Source organism: Nicotiana tabacum, chromosome 17, assembly GCF_000715075.1.
Source record: "Nicotiana tabacum cultivar K326 chromosome 17, ASM71507v2, whole genome shotgun sequence".
In the NCBI taxonomy this organism is placed as follows: domain Eukaryota; kingdom Viridiplantae; phylum Streptophyta; class Magnoliopsida; order Solanales; family Solanaceae; genus Nicotiana; species Nicotiana tabacum.
In genome coordinates, this window is record NC_134096.1 from 75,345,276 (window position 1) to 75,365,669 (window position 20,394).

The 20,394-nt window shown below is 33.8% G+C and overlaps 2 protein-coding genes across 2 annotated transcripts; both read right to left on the reverse strand.

Moving 5' to 3' along the window:
* Positions 1–4,190: 4,190 nt before the first annotated feature.
* Positions 4,191–6,343, reverse strand: LOC107766669 (putative calcium-binding protein CML13). Its single transcript, XM_016585487.2, has 7 exons — positions 6,217–6,343; positions 5,170–5,287; positions 5,055–5,091; positions 4,942–4,969; positions 4,680–4,832; positions 4,504–4,606; positions 4,191–4,336 (listed from the first exon to the last, which is right to left on the reverse strand). The coding sequence occupies exons 1-7, from the start codon at positions 6,217–6,219 to the stop codon at positions 4,272–4,274; spliced, it is 507 nt and encodes a 168-aa protein (XP_016440973.1). The 5' UTR covers positions 6,220–6,343; the 3' UTR covers positions 4,191–4,271.
* A 4,523-nt stretch (positions 6,344–10,866) lies between these two features.
* Positions 10,867–14,458, reverse strand: LOC107766665 (heat shock factor protein HSF24-like). The gene is made up of 2 exons (XM_016585480.2): positions 13,780–14,458; positions 10,867–11,855 (listed from the first exon to the last, which is right to left on the reverse strand). Exons 1-2 carry the CDS (start codon positions 13,981–13,983, stop codon positions 11,169–11,171), a joined length of 891 nt encoding a protein of 296 aa, XP_016440966.1. The 5' UTR covers positions 13,984–14,458; the 3' UTR covers positions 10,867–11,168.
* Between the last annotated feature and the right edge of the window lie 5,936 nt (positions 14,459–20,394).

The following is a 20,394-nucleotide window of genomic DNA, read 5'->3' on the forward strand; positions in this document are numbered from 1 at the left end:
AGGTAAGTAATAATTGTAAATCTGGTCCTTAGGGTATGAAACCCCAGAATTTTGTATCATTTTACTATTTGGAGGTGGCGCACATGCTAGGTGACGGGCGTGTGGGCGTGCACCGTTGGGGATTGTGACTTGATCCGTCCCGTATCAACTGTAAAGTTGAATATTTTGTTGAAAGTATATGATTCTTATGTGTTTTAGAAAGAATTTCTGTAAATCAGGCTGGATGCCATGTTTAAGCCTTATGCCAGTGTTGTTTGGACCCTTAAAGGTCTTTTCTTGCTAGCCTCTTATTGTCTTCGATCGAAAATCTATACTCAGTCATATTTATACATATTTATAGCATAACTCAGTCTATATTACTCTATTTTGATGCATCATATAAATGTTGTTTGGGCTGAATACTTTTTTTTTTCCTGAGAGCCCGAGAGCCTGGAGAGGTTTATGATTGAGTGAGGCCAAGAGCCTGATTTGTGAGGATATTTATGGGATCGGGCTGCATGTCGCAGCATGTTTGATATAGGCTGAGGGCCTCATTGATTTATGCCGTGATTGGCTTGATATAGCGCTTGGGCTGAAGGAGCCCGTCCGGAGTCTATACACACCCCTAGTGAGCGCAGGTACCTACTGAGTGCGAGTGTCGAATGCTGAGTAACTGGGAGGCATGAGTGATGGTGAGGTCTGCCCGATGGGCTGTATACGAGTGATTGTGAGGTTGCCCAAGGGGCTGTATATGAGTGATGTTGCCCGAGGGGCTGATTATGATTTTATTATTTTTGCTCACCTTTGCATTGAGCTTTTGTTTGAAAACTGTTGAAAGATTTCTTTAAATAATTTTACTGGAACTGGATTTAAAAGAGCTGATTTGATTCGAACTCTGGTTTTAAAAGCATGTTGTATTTTACTGAATTTTTGTGATATGAACTTTACTTGCATTATTGCTCGTTACTACTTCTCAATCTTTATTTACTGTTGTTACTTACTGAGTTGGCATACTCACGTTACTCCCCGCATCTTGTGTGTAGATCCAAGCGTATCTGGACACGGTAGTGGCTGTTGACTATTCCGGTTGCAGATTTTCTCGGGGATAGCAAGGTAGCAGTTGCCTGGCGATCGCAACCCCGCTCCTCTCCCTCTTACCTTCCTTTAGTTATATTTAGCTATTTTCCAGACTATGTTAGTCTCGATATTGTCAGATAAATTATAGTAGATGCTCATGACTAGTGACACCCCGATGTCGGACTTTTCTTTTTCGCACTTTTGTTTTGATTTGAACTCCTTTACGAAGGTTTTTATGTTAAATAGCCTTGAAATTATTTTTGAAATGAAAATATCAGTTTGTTTTGGAAATGAGTCGGCTTGCCTAGTTCCACGCTAGGCGCCATCACGACAGGGTTAGTTTGGGTCGTGACAAATTGGTATAGGTGCTGCAGAACGTCTCAGGAAAAACAGCTCACCACTAGGCCTCGGGATATCGGGGATGCACACCGGTAGGACCGCCTAATGCACCTGTCTCAGAACCTGCACAAAAAGTGTAGCATGAGTACGTAAACAACGTGTACCCAGTAAGTATCAAGTCTAATATCGAAGAAGTAATGACGAGAGGTCGACTTCGACACTCACTATGGGTCAATAATTATTTAGACAAAATCTTAATATAATTACTAGATGTGTAAATAAATTCAAATCTTCTCAACAAGTAGGAGCAAATAATTCTTTCACAATTATAAAATTTTCAAATAAGTCATTCCTTTTAAAGGCTGTAATCTCACAAGCCATAACAAAATATCGAGACACCAAGTATTATTATTAAGCACGATTCATGCCGATGTCGTACGGTCCGATCCAGAGTGATATGTACACTGCTGAGGGACGTGCGACACGATCCATAGATGCATCTATCTACTACCGAGGCGTTCAGCCCGCTCCACAAGAAGAGAAGGATACTTTATAAGCATTTGACTTAACGCGATTAAGGATTTATATAGAAAGTAATACAAATTTCATTAACTACCTTTCACATTTATATAACAAGTTCTAATATAATTTAGGCGTTTTAATTTAACAAGTATGGTGCAAAAATTTCAAATAGTTCATGCATTGGGTCCTAAAACTACCCGGACATAAGTATAACTAGTATCTATACACGCACTCTCGTCACCTCGTACGTACGTAGCCCCCACAATTAGAAACAAATATCTATTTAGAACACCTATGATTATCCCTCTTACAAGGTTAGACAAGAGACTTACCTCGTCCTAGAGCTCACTTCCCGGTCACAATTTCGCATTAAAGTCTCAATTGGTGTCGAAAAATCCAAAACTAGCCAAATGTTATATAATTTAATCAATACATACTCAACAATTCAAAATTAAGTTATTAGATGAATTACCCAACCCAAATCAGAAAAATTCCTAAAATTCACCCCGGGCCCACGTGCTCGGATTCCGAAAATTTTCGGAGGAAATCGTCACCCATAACCTTAAGAACTCAAATATATAATTTTTCATCCCATTCCATAAACATTTTCATGGCTAAAATATCATTTTTATCAAAACCTAGGTTTTTCATCTAAACCTTTGATTTCCACAATTTACATGTTAAAATCTACCTATAATCTATGTATTTAACTCACAATAGGTAAAATTAACTTACCTCCAAGTTGCTAGGTGAATACCCCTCTCAAGAAGCTCCAAAATCGCCCAAGAATGGATAAAATGGGCTAAAAAATGGGTGAGCCCCGTTTTAAGACATTCTGCCCAGCAGGTATTTCGCACATGCGAAGCCACTGCCGCACCTGTGATTATGCTTCTACGGAAAAATCCTCGCAAGTGCGGTCCTCCCCAGCTGGCCAAACTCCGCACCTGCGAACCTAAGGACCGCTTCTGCGTGTCCGCTTCTGCGACGCTTCTTCCGAACGACGATCCAATATAAATATCATTAGGAATGGTGAAAAGGAATACATCAAGAATACAGTATATAAGGAAACATTAGGTGAGATACTCTTCGTTATATGATTATCATAAAACTATAGCAAGTAAAAAAAGACTATCGCAATTCGCAAAATTTGGTACAAAAAGAAGAACCCAAATTTTATCGCAAATTGATATCGACTAAGGATGAAGATTTCATATTTTTTGTTAAAATCGATATAAAAATTGAGAATACCGAGTCATAAGATATTTAATTATGGAGAAGTTACACGAAGTTAGAAAAGTTTGAGCAATTGAAATTGAAGACGAAGAGATAAACATCGAGAGAACAATCTAGAGGACCAAAAAATTTGAAGAAGACAACGACGACCCAATGTAATTATCATTGGAACGGTGGAAAGGAACACACAACAAGAATATCGTATATAAGAAATTATTAGTTTAGATACACTTACTTATATATCTAACATAAAACTAAAATAAGTAAAAGAAATCATAGATTCACACTATATACAATTATTTTGACCTCGACAAAAAGTAACGATCCATAATAATTATTCACATAAACTTATACTTTATTTTTTCAGGTATAATTTTCTACTCAAAATCTTTGTTGTGATACTATTGATTCTATTTTACAAAATCATGTCCTACATGATTTGGCATACATGTGCTAGTGATAAAATAAGAATATTGGACTTTAGCATCCGAATATTTTACTCTCATATAACATTGTTGGTATTATAATAATCCGTAGAACTTGCATTTTACTTCGATCGATATCCTATTATCACGTAATACTTTGGTAGCATTTCTCAATTGCAACCATCATATTTCGATTTAATATGCAATATCTTCATTTATCATAAAAATTGCTTCGATAATTGAGTCTAAATATCTAAATTGTTTGCTTTTAAGCGTCACAATCTCGTCTAATCTCACTTCTACGTCACTCTTCTTATGCTGACTACTTGCCGTGCACATCTTCAATCTTACTTTTACTTCTAAAACCACTATTTCTTAAGCATTTCTCTAAAGTTCAAGCGTTTGGTTTACACCATAGTTCGTTTTGTCAATTAACATAGTATTGTCAACAAATATCATAGATCATGTGACTAGCATCTTAATTGTTCATTTTATATAATTTTTTTTATTTATGTATTCTCTATATTTGTTTTCTTTCATTTATTCAGTTGGGAAAAGATAAAGTATTTACATAAATGTATACACAATATATGACAGAGCAGAGAGGAGGACAAGGGGAAAAAAGGACAAGCAACTTCAAAGTCGAAAAGTTGGTCTCGTTTAAAACTTCAAACTTAACAGTAGTATGATTTTGTACTAGTTTCCATAGCTGGTTTTCCTCATCATCCTCATAAACTCTTCTGCGCTTACTTCTCCATCACCTACATAAGAAAGACACATAAGTCCAGATTAGTACACTTAAGAAATGGATTAATACGACTGGAAAAGACATTTTACTTTATTAAGTATTGTTTACTTATTATGCCACTTTAAAGAAACCATCTTATGCCTAAATCATCTTGGTCTGCTTGGGGAAAAAAGAACTTACGATCGCGATCTGCTTCCTCAATCATTTCTTGTATCTCTCTTGCAGTGAAATTTTCACCCAATTCCTTGGCAATTTGCTGAATATCAGCAGCAGATATTTTTCCCTGCACTCTCATAACATGTCGAATTAGCATCATATAGAAAAATTAGAGTAGTACATTGTGAAAAGGACTTCACATTTTTATCTTGGTCTAGTATGTTAAATGCTTTGTGGAGCTCCTCTTTAGTGTCCCTTTCCCCTATCTTGGCAGTCATCATGTGTACAAATTCATCAAAATCGATCGCACCACTACCATCCTTATCGACATCAGCTATCATATGTTCAACTTGCTGAAAACAAAAGGTTTTTTACATGCAACAATATTAGTCATGCCATAAATCCAGCAACATGAAGAGGACGTAAACAAATATCAAATGATCAGTGTCTTTAAAAAATTACCTCCTCTGTCATTTCAAATCCAAGGGCCCTGCAATATAAGTTATTTAGCTCGTGATCATCAGATTAGAATAGATAATATAATTTGTATACATTTAGCAAAGTAATAACCAAACCTCATAGCAACATTCAGCTCCTTGGCATCAATAGTACCTGAAGAGGGTTAATTAAGTTAGAGAGATTGCACGCCTATATCAATCACAGTCAAACACATAAAAACTTTTTCAGTACCAGATCCATCAGTGTCAAACAGCTCAAACGCTTCTTTGATCTCTTGTCTTTTCTGCTGTGTCAGCCCAGGGTGACGGCTTCTAGTGTCCCTTCTTGAGATCTTTCTTGTTACGCTTGCCTAATCAGGTACACAGGTAAGTCAAATACAATTTGTTTTCAAGTAAAGAAAAAGTAGAATTGACACCGATATTTTTCTTTCATTTCAAATTTGTAAGATATACCGGTATAACCACAACACACAATAAGAGTTAACACATTTGCATCTTCCATACCAATTCACAATAATATTACTGGAGTAATCATCAGCCACAACATTAATTAACCTCTAAATTCTTTGCAAACTATATGCAAACAAGAGTGTATTGTAAAGTGCTTATGTAAACTATATGCAAGCCAAAAAGCTTAGGCACAAAGTAATTCTTAAAAGCTTCAGTTGCCAAGTCCCAACCTCATAAGAAAAATATTCTGGTACAATCAACAAGCATAAAATATGTTCTTGTTCAATAACCAATGACTAACCAGACAAGCAAAAGTGCAAGAATATAATATTGGCAGAGGATGTTATTTCATGGTATAGTTTCATCTCAACTGTTGCTAACATAAAAGGAAGACATAACAACATCATAAAGAATCATTCAGAATCTCTTCAAACCTCATGTGAACAATTATTTCAGTTTACCAAATTAAAGATCTTTTATTTTTCGTCTATTTTCAATCAAATAACTAATTGGCTTCTATTCACCCGCGTTTTATTTATTTTGGTTTTTCTCTTCTTTATCACCATAAACATAGAGGAAAAAGCGTTTTAAGGGTGATGAATATTAAATTACGTTTAAAGGGTTACAATTTCTCAAAACTGAAAAGGGCAAAACACCTAATATAAAAAGTAACCACTTTGCAATCGCATTGCAGCTTAGACGTCAAGATGATGAATACGTGGGAATAAAAACTTAGGATGGTACATTTATTGTAACGAACATCACAGGAATGGGGAAAAAAGTATAATAGCAGAAGCTAAAAATGTATTCTTTTCAAATAAAAGCACACCATAATTTATTGGAAGATCTTTCTCAAATCACTGTCGATGTCGTCGTCTCCTTTGTCAGATGGATGCAAATCCGAGACAGAGGAGGTTGATACTTGATATTTAATCCGAGTGGACGAAACGTACTCGTAATTAAAGCCCAATGGGCCAGTATTCTAAATTGACCACTTGACGCGTCGGGCCCTCTTAATGTAGGATCTTTTTAAAGTAGTATACTACACTAGTCACTAGAAATTCAAGGAAGAAAAAAGATGAAGGACGAAAGGGACTTAGTGGGCGTTTGGACATAAGAATTGTGAAATTTCGAAAAAAAATTAAATATTTTTTTCTGTGAAAATGATATTTGAAAATTTTGGAGCTATTTTTTAAATTTTGTGAGTGATTTGAAGTGCAAATTATAAGTTTTTTAAATCCCGAAATTTAACTTCAAGTGAAATTTGAAATTTTCATGACCAAGCACTAATTTCGAAAAAAGTAAAAAAAAAAAAAGGAAAAAAAAATGAAACAATTTTTATGGCCAAACGGTCCTTAGTAGTTGAGAGACAGATGAGTAAAATTGTGGGTGGATAGTTTGATAAATAAAAAGTTACTTCTATCCTGAATTTTTTTTTTTTTTGCTTTTGCTTTTATTTTCACGAAAAAACAACAAATTTTTGCTTTCTCCAAGAAACATAAGATTTTTCTGCTACTATTGAGAATCACTTAACTTTAAGGCGAAATACCTTAATTCAGCACAATAAGTAGATTCCCTTTTTAATAAAGTATTTCTTGTTTCTCAAAAGCTTTGGTCAAATATGTAATATGCTAGGACAGTCCTACCTTCCTCGATTAACCATATGCGGAACTATTTTTGAAATGTGAACTTCATTGACAAAATATCGAGAGAGAGTAACGGCTATTACTTAGACTAACGCGAAAAGATTATTACTGAGAGGAAATTTCTTTAATTGGATAATTAACAACTGTCGGTAAAATGAACTGCCTACTTTCCATAACAACGCCAACAACAGGAATTTAAGCGCTGAGATCACTAACCAATGTTTGGTTAACTATCTGCCAGTAAAAAAAGGAAACGATAAAATGCAGGACCTTTGAATATCATACGGAAATCATAAATCATGATAAAAAACGTTCTTGTTCAATAACCAATTATTAACCAAACAAGCAAAAGTGCAAGAATCAAATATTGGCAAAGGATATATAGTTACATCTTCTATTATGCCGAATGTTATTTCATGGCATAGTTTAAAAGGAAGACATAACGACTTCATAAAAGAATCATTCAGAATCTCTTCAAACCTCATGTGAGCAATTATTTCAGTTGAACTAAATTAATGATCTTTTCTTTTTCTTCTATCTTCAATCCAAATAACTAATTGGCTTCTATTCGTCTACCTTTTATTTATTTTGGGTTTTCTCTTTTTTTATCACCAGAAACATAGAGAAGAAAGCGTTTAAGGGTGATGAATATTAAATTACGTTTAAAGGGTTACGATTTCTCAAAAGTGAAAAGGGAAAAACACCTAATATAAAAAGTCACCACTTTGCAATCGCATTGCTGCTTAGACGTCAAGATGATGAAGACGACGTAATATAAAATTAGGATGGGAATTGGGATACGTTTATCATAATAAACATCACAGAAATGGAAAAAGAGTATAATAATAGAAGTTACAATTCTATTCTTTTCAAATAAAAGCACACCATAATTTATTCGAAGGTCTTTCTCAATCACAGTCGCTGTCGTTTCCTTGTCCTTGTCCCTTTTGCCAGATGAATGCAAATCGACGAGACTCTGAGACATAGAAGAACTTGATATTTAATTGAAAAAATGATACTGTATAGCTATTTTTAAAATAATAGTTATATTTTTTGTATTTGTATATATATATATATATATATATATATATATATATTCTCTATGTTATATACAAAAATTATACAAATTGTATACACTTTTTCTGCTATCAAATGTAAATAATTTCTGGCGCGGGCTAAAAGTGAAAAAAGCCCTTTAATTCGAGTGGGCGAAATCCTTGCAGACCGGAGTACTCGTTACTAAGCCCAATGGGCCAGTATCTAAATTGACCACTTGGACGCGTAGAGCCCCCTCTTATTGTAGGATTTTTCATAAAAGTAACTATTTTTCGATTAAAGGCTGAAAAGTGGCTTCCTGTGCTATTACTACGCACGTGTAATTTACTAGAAATTGGAAATAAATAAATAAATAAATAAAAACCATGAAGAAAGAAAAACACTTAGATATTGTTTTTATAGTTAGGAGTCAGGAGACAGATGGGTAAACTTACGAAGGAAAAGGTTAGTAAATATAAAATTTTGGTCAGAATAAAAATATATTTTTTGATTCTGCTTTTGTTTCCAAGGAGAAACTATAATTTCGATTTCCTCCCAACAATAGAAAAGTAATTTCTGCTTCTATCAAAAATCAATTCTTGATGAATTACTTAAAAGTTTTCTCCCAACAATAGAAAAATCAATTCTTTTAAAAGTTTGGTGAAATACTTAAGTCTCCAAAAATGAAGTACAATATTTCTTTTAGAAGTATTCTCCTACTTGTTTCTCCAAAGCTTAGTCAAACATGACTTGCTAGGGCCTAGGAGGACAGGTAATAAACACAGCATAAGATAATAATAGTTTAGATAAGAGTCAAAAATAAGAGAAGCAATTTTTGTGATTACTCTGAATTGTTTTTTATTCGTTATAGACCTGTCGTGTGAAAATGAGGGGGATACATACGATTATCACCTTCAGGTATTCTTCATCAAACCACAATAGATAGCGTTATATATATATATATATATATATATATATATATATATATATATATATATATATATATATATATATATATATATATATATATATATATATGTCTCCTACTACTCCCCAAAAGAAGATTGACTACATATATCTAATCTCAATGATCTTTTCCTTACACATCTGATCCCTCTTAATTTGCCAGTTTCATCCTGTGTCAAAATTCTCTCAACAGACAATACAAACACAGAAATCAAACCAAAAGAAGTTGGGTGCATCATTTGAAGGTCTGACAGGCTAGTAATTAATGTTATAAGTGGGCAGGTTCCACCGAACACAACTATATATATATATATGTCTCCTACTACTCCCCAAAAGAAGATTGACTACATATATCTAATCTCAATGATCTTTTCCTTACACATCTGATCCCTCTTAATTTGCCAGTTTCATCCTGTGTCAAAATTCTCTCAACAGACAATACAAACACAGAAATCAAACCAAAAGAAGTTGGGTGCATCATTTGAAGGTCTGACAGGCTAGTAATTAATGTTATAAGTGGGCAGGTTCCACCGAACACAACTATATATATATATATATATGTCTCCTACTACTCCCCAAAAGAAGATTGACTACATATATCTAATCTCAATGATCTTTTCCTTACACATCTGATCCCTCTTAATTTGCCAGTTTCATCCTGTGTCAAAATTCTCTCAACAGACAATACAAACACAGAAATCAAACCAAAAGAAGTTGGGTGCATCATTTGAAGGTCTGACAGGCTAGTAATTAATGTTATAAGTGGGCAGGTTCCACCGAATACAACTATATATATATATATATATATATATATGAAATCAACATGTTGCACATTAAAAAGGTAAATAATGTTGATCTTGCCACATATGCATGATGTTAAAATCATGACAAGACTTAATATCTTACACAATTTATCCCTACGTTAAGCTAGTGTCAAAAAAATTAAAGTTGGCAAACTACAAAGGAAATATACAAGACAAAATAAAGAACTTCAGGGCAGCTGATATAAGGATAAGGCATGGCCTGGGACGAAAATGCGTCGTAATTCAGGAATACACTAGGGTGAGATGAATGCAGAAGAATATATATATATAAATATTTATTATTAAATAAAGATAATAATTAAGTTTTTTATTTTATTTAAGTAAAATATAAAAATAAAATTGAAAAGTACTTTATTCTTTCAAGATAATTTAAATATATCAAAAAATCATCCAATAAATATGAAAATTCATCCCAAAAGTCATTTTATATTACTTAATAGTTTAAACTAAGTAAGGTTATTTTGGTATATATAATATTTTGCAAAGGGTATTTTTGGTAGGAAGAAAAGTCAAAACTGCTTCTGCTTCTGCTTCTGGGGAGAAGCTACTTTTTTCTGCTTCTTCAAAACTGCTTCTGCTTCTAGCCAAAAGCACTTTTTTTTCCAAAAAAAAGCTTGGCCAAACAAGCTTGGCAAAGAGGCTATTCTGGTGACTTCCAATTCCTTTTAAATATGAAACAAGAACTAACACTTAACCACCTTTTTTTCTCTTCCACTTGGCTCTTCTTTGGGAATTGGTTCACAAAAAGATAACGTGGGCTTGTGCGATTACTCGACTAAAAGGGAAAAGAATCTGAGACGAAATTTTTATCAATGGGTCATATAATCAATAACTATTGCTAAAATGAACAGCCTACTTTCCATAACAATATAATGCCAATATTTAAGTGCTGAGATTAAAGAAACACTGACCGATATGATGTTTGATTAATTAATTTGCGAGCACTAGCAATAATAATCTGTCAGCTAAAATGGAAATAATTAAATGATAACTTGCAGAACCCTGAAGTATCAAAACGAAATCATAAATCAGAAACCATTATTATGAGTTTTGACTACACACAAACCAACCGACCTTGCGGCAGTGGGATATGACTTGATAGTCCCCTATGTATATATTTCTTGTTTAATATGTTGGGGTTACTGCTCGTACTCTTAGTGGTAATCTAACCCCAATACTACTCATACTAAATACTCCCTTATTTCATAATCACTGAACTTGTAAACTAACAGGCACTAAAACAAAAGGATGAAGCTAATCTGCAGAATAAAGTCCATTCTCCAACTTCTCTTCATATTTGGATCACAATTTCAGTTGCAGATCTTGCTGCTCTCTCCAGTGGCCGAAGACAATTTCATCCAAGGCAAATTGTAGTCCACAGTTTTCGTCATTTTCCCATGGGACCCAGAAATATCAGCATTCTCGTCTGGACCCCTTTTTTTCTTGTTCTCTTTCAGTAACACACCAAATAGTTTCAGAGTATCACCCTTTTCGTCATCATCTTGATCATCGTTACTACCTTGTTCTTCTAAATCTTTAACAGCTCCAATTACCTCCTTGACCAACTCCCCATGGCTGGACCCTGAGGTTCCTTGGCTCATGATACGGTTGATCATGTCAGGTGCAACCTTCACATACTGATTCAAGAAAGCCACTAGCTCGTCACACTGTTTTTTGGCCTGCGCGAGCTCAGAGCTCAGCATCTGGTTGTCTTTCTTTAGCTTCTCGTTTTCGTCCGACAAGTCTGTGAATTGGGACTTTCCCGGGGTATCAACAGACCCCGGGTTCTTCGAGTCAGGGGAAGAGGTGGAACTTGAACCTAAGTCTTCCCCAGAATTGTCCGGAGATGCTGATGTGCCTGGAGCCACGGACTTTCCACCAGCTGGGGTCGGTGTCACGGTTTTCCGACGGCGTATTGCTGTGAGGAGCTCCTTCTGTCCTCTTTTGAAGTTCTGGTTGGCGAATTCCCATTTGTCTGGCACAATCTTTCGGAAGCCCTGCAAATATAGGCAAAGTCAATATATTGAGTGTCATGATAAAATCGAGATGTTTTTGTGACCAAAAACAGTCGCAATGTTATAGGAATCCAAGTTATCTTCGCAATAGTCCTTTTGCAATTTGTATATAAGCTATGGCGCTGAGCTGTTGCTATTCACCAACACACCTTACTCCTTGGTGAAAAAGATTGCTCTTTTGGGTGAATATAATGTTGAAAAAACGTACAATCCTCTCAATCAACATACATTATTATGAATTTGATGTTTGCAAGTGGCATCAAAGCGAGACACATGCATTTAAGGGAGTGATCTAGTGATCCATAAAGTGGGTTGAAATTTGAGGTTCAAATCCCGACATATGCATAAATACTAATAGATGATTTTTTCCTATCTATCAAAGTCTTAATGGATAGAATTATTCGGTACCTATGTTGGTTGTAGGCAAGAATGCACTTAGAAAAAGCAAGATGAGTTTCTTGGAGTATGATTCAATTAGGCAACTACCTTGTTTTTTCTCTTATTTTCTTCTTAATTTTATTTTAATAATTATCGACTGCTTTATTACCTCTTTGTTGAGAGTGTGAACGTTAGCCTTTTTTGCTTCTAGAGGGTTAGACTAGGTAAAAGAGCTATACAAACGCCTTAAAAATAGACTAAAACCACTTAGGAAGATTGGGATGATTACAATAGCCCCTAACTTACGCGAAAGCAATGCAGCTAAAATTGACCAACTAATGTTCACACTGCAGATTTTCATTTTATCAACCTCATTTCTCCGACCACTGGGTGGTTAGGAAGGTTCACCCTTTTTTCTCCGCCGTTAAATTGGAATATTGAAAAAAATAAGTAGGCATTAGAAAACGTTTTGCTAAAGACAAAGAAAAAGTATACTTAGAGCTGAAGTACAAGAGAGTATTCGAAAGTTAAAACATGAATTTTTTTGGAAAGAAAGTTGTAGATCTATGAGTAAAAACAATTATTTCACTTAAAATAGAATATCACCAATATTTTTAATAGCCAAATCTTGTAATTCTGAACTTCAAAATATAATAATGTTAAAATATTATATTTATGAAAAAACAAAAATATCTCTGAACATATTCCAGCTACTGATAGGACAATTTTAATATGTATGTGAACACATGATTTCAATGTAGTTCACACCCTAATTGAGGTGATATAGACCGTTTACACTAATACAAGCACCATTCCACGGCTTAAATCGATTATACAAAGACAACTTTTTCGTTAATTGAAAATTTCCCTTCTGTTTTGTCATATATATCATCACTTAATTAAAATTGAATAATATACTCACTTTGAATTGTAAACGTTTAAAATTAAATACATAATATGAACAGGATATGCCTTTTTCTCTCATCGAAAGGGTACAATATCGCTATTTCTAAAAAATTGAACGAAAAAAAAAAACATATTTAATCTGTGACAGAATATGGTAATTACTTCACACTTTAGGCCTCAGTAAAAGATGAAATATCCATTTGATACCAAATCGTTCGGAGTAGATTTCTAGAAGTTCCCGAAAGCATCCGAAACTATGTTTTCAGTATAGTATCTATTTTCTATACCTAAGAAAGGGACTTTTGGAGCCAAGCAAATATTCCATGTTGGAAGGAATCATATCTTTTTCTCTATATTTACATATTTCTTTGTTATCCAATCGGAAATTGTAATTGATTAAAAGAAATTCTGCACCCAATTAATGAACAGCTCAAGCAATAGAACCGATCTATTCAAAAAAAAAAAAAAAAAATTATATAAGGATATTATAAGCAGAAAATTACATGTGGAAACTAAGATGATGATGTGAACAGTAAATAAATTTATATAATCAAGAATTTAATCACTGATAAGCAATTTAAAGAGAAAATTAAAATTAAAAGAGGAGAAGGTAGGAACGTACATAGGTGTTAAGCTGACGAACGAAGCTGGAGAAATTGTTGTGCTTAAAGTAAGTGGGCAGCAAATCCTTTGCAAATTCAGCAGTTTTCCAGACTACAAAAGTAGTGCCACTCTCGTTCCAAGATACGACGTCGTCGGTGGTCGCATCATCTACCAATTGGTACGTCTTCGTCAGAAACGGCGCCGGAACTGTCCTCTGCGACATCCCCCTGTATTCCTCTGTTTCTCTAAACGTCTATGAACTTACACAAAACTCTTTTGAAGATTTGGGCTAATTATGAGTTAGTTGAAAATGAAAATGAAATTAATTGAGAAGATCCTAGCTAGGGAAAATTAGAAGGAGCAATAACTGAAAAGCAAAAGGGCAGTGAGGAATTCCCAATCCCAAACATAGAAACCGAAGAGAAAAACCATAGAATGAACAAGGTTGTTTTTGGGGCGACTGGTGGCGATCTTAGTTTCTTCCATTGGCTCCTACTTTGCCAATCTTCACCAAGAACAACACGACCATAACTATCTTTGGCTAAATCTAAAGCTCTGGAATTTTCAGCCTTTTCAGTTTTCTCTCTTCTTTAAACTTGGACGTGACTTTACTATAGAATAATGGAACTGCACAGAAGAAGAAATATTAGTGGTTGCTAGTAGTAGGAAATGGTAGAGAAAAGATGAAGGGACAGCAAATATAATACGGAGTTTCTAGAAATATTTAGAAGACTTTTCTGGAGAGGAACAAAGTCTAAGACAGGCCCATACCAAAAGAAAATTACGCGCTTTTGTCGCATAGTGACAGGTTACCTCTTTTTTTCCTTCTTCTCTTTTTCTTAGTTTAAATTAATGAAATGCGTAGAAATCCACTAGGAGCAAAAGTGGGTGACTAATTTCTTATTGAGAAGGTTCCATAAATTGATAGATACCAACAATTTGATAGATAAGTGTTAGTGTTTAATTTCAATTCATTAGGTGATGCATATTCATATTTTTTGTATGGCAAAGTTGGTTTTTCTTTTTGGGTCCGAGAATATCAAACTAATCTTAAAACATACAGTGGCATATTTATATTTAATAAAGTTTGTAGCCTCGTGATTAATAAGGTGAATAGAGTATCATTAGGTTTTGGGTCCAAATTTAAATGAAGATAAAAAATAATAGGTTTTTTATTTTTATTTGTTTAAGTATTGTGGATAGAATTATTTGACATTTATACTGATGGAAGGCAACATATTTATAATAAATTTAGTTAAGGTGCATACAAATTGACCCGAATATTATTATTATTATTGTAGTGTTATATTATAATTAAAATAGGGAAACTATTAGATATGTCCATTTTTAAGTAACTTATTACAAAAATTAGCCAATTCACTAAATGTTATTAATATTAGCCAAATGTTATCAATATTAACCAATTAGCTATTTGTAGCTAAAAAAGTCAAATCTTTGCTTTCTTTTGAGTGAGTGTTATTAGAATAGATTGGGTACATCTTAAGGAGTTTGAATCTCAGTTTTGGGATGATTTGGCGGAGTTTTAAGGTGGTTTGAATTGAAAATTCGAAGTAGAAGATGAAATATGGAAAAAAAAATGATGTGTATCATATTGGTATCATATTTGTATAAAATGTGTTTCACATGTATATCCATGTATACTTGTGTGTGTGATACATGTGCCGCAGAAGATTTTTTTTAACTCGATTTTAACTACGAATTTTGATACCAAATCAATCCAAATCACCTCAAATCTTCCTCAAAATTTGTATATTGACTAATCTATATGCTTTCAATGAATTTCAACCATAATCATTGAAAAATGTCACTTTTTCTTAGATTTTTGGAATATTATATATATTTGGATTTTATCACCATGTTGCCACCTCATCCATGAAATTTTCTTTTCGTCTTGTATCATCTAATGTTGTTGACCACACTTAAAAAAAATATGTAAGGAGATCTTTGTGTGTGATTATTGGAGAGAAAGAATCTTATTTATTTGGTTTTTAATTTTATATGTGTTTGATCAGTTTTACTAAGTGTATGATTAATGACTAGATGTTAGTAAATTTCTTATTTGGAACATTTATATAAAATTTCCATTAAAATACTAACAAAATATAACATATGGAACAGCCGGCCACCTTGGCAAGTGGATAGAGTTCTCTTTTCTTCTTTCTCACCTAACAAACTCCAATTTGCTTGCACGCTTAATGACTTTCTTTCTTTTCCTTTTTTCCTCGGGCCTTCTAATTATTTTTCATCTCTCTTTTATGTAATTTTTTTTTATCTTCCTCTATTTTTCCTTTTTGGTAATGACGCGGCCCTCCTTTTGATTCACTTTTTTTTTGGAACCCCATCCGCTAACCATTCGAGTGAACACTCTCTACGCATTAGGTAAATACCCAACTGTGTAATAGTCTGCAAATCACACAGAGAATGTAAACCGCACTAGGCAAACCCTGTGCGACAGACTCGACCCAAAAGGTATTGAGGGGCGATCGATCCCAGCTGATATGTATGATGACCGCCCTCCAAACCAACTGGGCCGGAATTTTTTATTCACTTTTATATTAGCAAGAATATAATATCCATTACCAACCTACAATGTGCATGCTTCATATTCTTTTGACGAAAATATTAGGTATAATATTAGAGCAATTCTGGAAGAAGAAGAAGAAGGGAGGTAGTGCTTAATGTGAGACTTTCGTTTGTAATGTTTGGATGGGGTACGGTACTTTGAAAGTATTGACAGATAATTGGCCGCCAATTTGGAAGTTTATAAAAAGGTATCAACTTTAAGGGCTAAGTCTGTTATGTGAATGAAATTGTCAAAGCGTTATGACAAAAGCGAGTTGTTAGGAGGACATGTGCTACTGAAGATATTATAGAAAATCTAGTAGAGTTCTATTCCAAATATGGATGAAGTTTAGATGTGGATTTGTAACTTTAGAATAAATTTTGTTTAACAAAAACACCTTTTTTCTCCTATATATAATTATAATAAAATTTTCCGAGAGAATTGGGTAATAATCCTGCTTCCTCTTTCTCGCAATAAGCTTCGTTTTAGATTTAAACAAGAATAGTTTTGTAACTTTATTGTTATAGACAGTAAATTTAGTGATCATACTTACACTTGCATGCTCGTTTTGCCAAATAAGTACAAGCTCATTTTTTTCTATATACGTATATAGGTTCTTCTCGTTCTTTTCGATCTCTTCTCTTACATATTTGAAGAATAAGAGTGAATTCATAGAGGTTTGAGTTAATATCATGAAAGCTTTTTTTTTCTTCCTTCAAAAGAAGAACAAAACTTACTATCGATGGAAATAGACAGTTTCCTGCTTACATATGCTTCTAATCCCTTATTTAGTGTAGTTAGGAAGTAATCGAAAGAAAAAGCAAATTAACCCTTCAGCAAGTAAAACTTGTCCCTCTAATTAATGGGGTTAGGTTTAAGTTGCACTCACTATTGTGTAAAGCCTTTAAGCCAAGAAATTTGAAGGCTAGATGCCACCAGATTAATGCAAATCAAAGCTTACTTATATGGTTAACTAACTACTCCTTAGTTAACCTTTACGTCTCCTTTTTGTGTTGCTTCCAAGAAATGGACAAATGGAGAAACTAAAGAGATTTCGCATATTCCTTACTTTAGTTTTGTTAAGTCGTCTTACCCACCTATATTTCCCAATTGGATGGTTTGCTTGGTGCAGAAATGTAAGTTATAGTTCTAGAGAATTAAATTAGTCAAACATAATGTCCACTACGTGATTATGAGATTATGATGAATAAATTAAACATAGCTAAGATAAGTACGCCTCTTTGTTTTGTTTCCCAGTACTTTCCTTTTACAGTTTGATCACGTATGACCTTTATAGAGTAGTATTATATTTAGAGTTTATGCTGCTTTAATTAATCCTACTAAATATTGGACAAACTTAGCAAATCAGTACTTGTCTAAAGGCCCAAATTTTTAGCTCACTATTTGGGCATGCAATTGGACTTTAACTTACATACAATAGTAGTGGAGAAATTATATATATCTCTAATTAACATGTTACACCAGATTACTTACTTTATTTTTCATATCAAACTTGTCATGAATAGCTACTTGTTATTGTAGGTAGCGCTAAATTTGATGGTGCCAAAAAAAAAAATTGTATCTCATTTACTATACAGAAGTTAAAATTTTGAAAAACAAATGTGCTTAGATGCAAGGGAATACTCAAACATGCACCTCCTTCCCCTTTCCCTCACCTAGAAAAATAACGTCCAACCTTAACTGATGGTATTGGAAAATTTCAACCAGAAGAACATAATTAGGTGGAACCAGCTATTTATTTTATATTATTCTGAAATTGTTGGAGCACCTCATTAACTAAAACTCTATTTATGTTTGTTGAAACAACTCCAGATGCCCGCCCGCAGAAGTTGTTGCATAGGCTCAATCTTGGTATTACGATACAGTATACACCAACAGTAAGGCTTTAAAACTTATATCCGGAAACAAAAAAAACCCTCTTTTCTTATTTTTTTTATTTAATAAATTAAGCTGGTGCAATTGCGCAGGGGTGGTCTATAGTATTAAGCAGTAACTTTGTCCAACCCATGTATTGGTATTAAGAAATTCACTAAACAAGAATAGTTAGCTCGTAATCCAGTCAGTTGGTCCGGTTACTATTGTACATTAACTTGAGATTGTTGTAATAACTCATAAATTTCAAATCCTTGATCCGCCTCTGTAATGCCCCATTTCGTTAGCTTTTAAATACATATTGCTTAATAATAGCAAGTAGCAACTACAATGATTAAAAAGCAAAAAAGAGAAAAAGAAAAAGAGACTTAGTGGGACCGAAGCCTAAGGGAATTAGAGGGGTAAAAGTTTTTTTTCATGTGCCAAGGGTTGGTAAAGGTCTTTGTCTGAAAAAGTAAAGAGGGAAAATAAGGTTTTAGCAAAAAAAAACAAAAGCAAATTAGGAGTTAGGCAGCACAGAGAACGTAGAAAGCCATAAAAAATTCAAGGTTTTGCAATTTACCATTCTCGAAATCCAGGTATTAAATTCTTCCAAATTTTCTATGATTATTATCGCTAGGTGAAAATTTAGTCAAAACCCTTAAGTTCTCATTCTACGAAATTATTTTTATACATAAGTTTAAGTATTCATTGAAATAAATTGATAGAGCTTTTGAGGTTCATATTTTCTAGTAATGGCAGAGAAGTTTTCTTTGAATGCCCATATGATAAAAGTTTAGCTTTTAGTTAGTGCCAAAGTTAAGTGAGAGATTTTTCAATATCTAGTATTTAATTATAGAATACATAATTGATGTTATGGGTCTAGAACCAAGGATTTATAATGAGGTCACTTTATCTTTTTGTAAAATCAGTTTACTTGAATTCATGGCCTCGTCATCTATATACCTTTGTGGAAGAATGAAAATATTTAGTTGAAAACTTTACTTGAATCAGTGAGGTGAGAGTTTCTAAATTTATAGCTAAGTAATAACAAGTAAGACTTAATAGCTTATGAATTGACATGGTTAAGCCTATTATTGTAGATTTCGTGTTGTCGAATACTCGAAAAACTTGAAGAGACGAATTGCAGCTAAAGTTTTAAGGTGAGTTAAGGTTTACTTTCCTAGCAGGGAATTCCATTATAACCCTTTGTGCTCCATATGTTAGCTAAAGCTAAGTCATGTCTTCTCGTGATCCAATACTCAGTTCACTTATTCTTATTCAGTATGACATTATATATGACATGAATACATGCTTATGTGTATTACTAATTGTTATGTGCCTTTAATTGTGATATTCACATTCAGTAGGGAGAAGTGGCCAACCTCCCCCAGCGTGAGTGCCATGATGTCAGGGTTACCTACCCCACAGGTGCCAACTGTTTGTTGGGGAGATAGGCCGACACTCCCCCGTACGTGTTCCCAGATGCTCACGTACGTAGGGCCATTATGCGTAACAATTAACTTTGCAAAGTTATATCTAAAAATATATTTAACTCAGTTTCTATTTCAGATATCAGTTATGGGCTCAATTTCTACGTTAAGTTTCAGTTTTAGCTTACAGTTTAGCTTACAGTTTCAGTTTTGAGATTATTACTTGGTTGTAAAATTTTATATAATTTCCCGTATATCCCTTTTCTTTCTTATATTTTCTAGAAGGTCTCACTCCGCCTTTTTAGGAGGTAACCTATGAGACTTACTGGGTATCCTTTGGTGGTACTTAGCCCGTTTGGGCCTGCTACGTCGTGTGGCAGGTATTGAGGACGCAGGTAACGAGGCACATGGCTAGAGGAGATATTCTAGATTCAGTTTATATACTCCGTTGATTCATTCCAACGGTAGCGGACCCTTTTCAGACTATTATTTATAACTTTCTTTTTACGTTTATTTTATTTTCGGGGGATGCCCCCATAGGCTATATATTTTAAATTTTGTTTTTCAGATTCTAGAGGCTCGTGACTTGTTAGTGGGTCAGTATTAAAATATTTTGGGATTTATCCTTTATTTATTATATTTTATCAGTCAGCTTAAGAACTGCAATTTGATTAGAATTAATATTTAAGCATGTTAGTTTCTTTGCTATTGAACTTGAAGTTTGATACAAATAGTATAGGGTTCA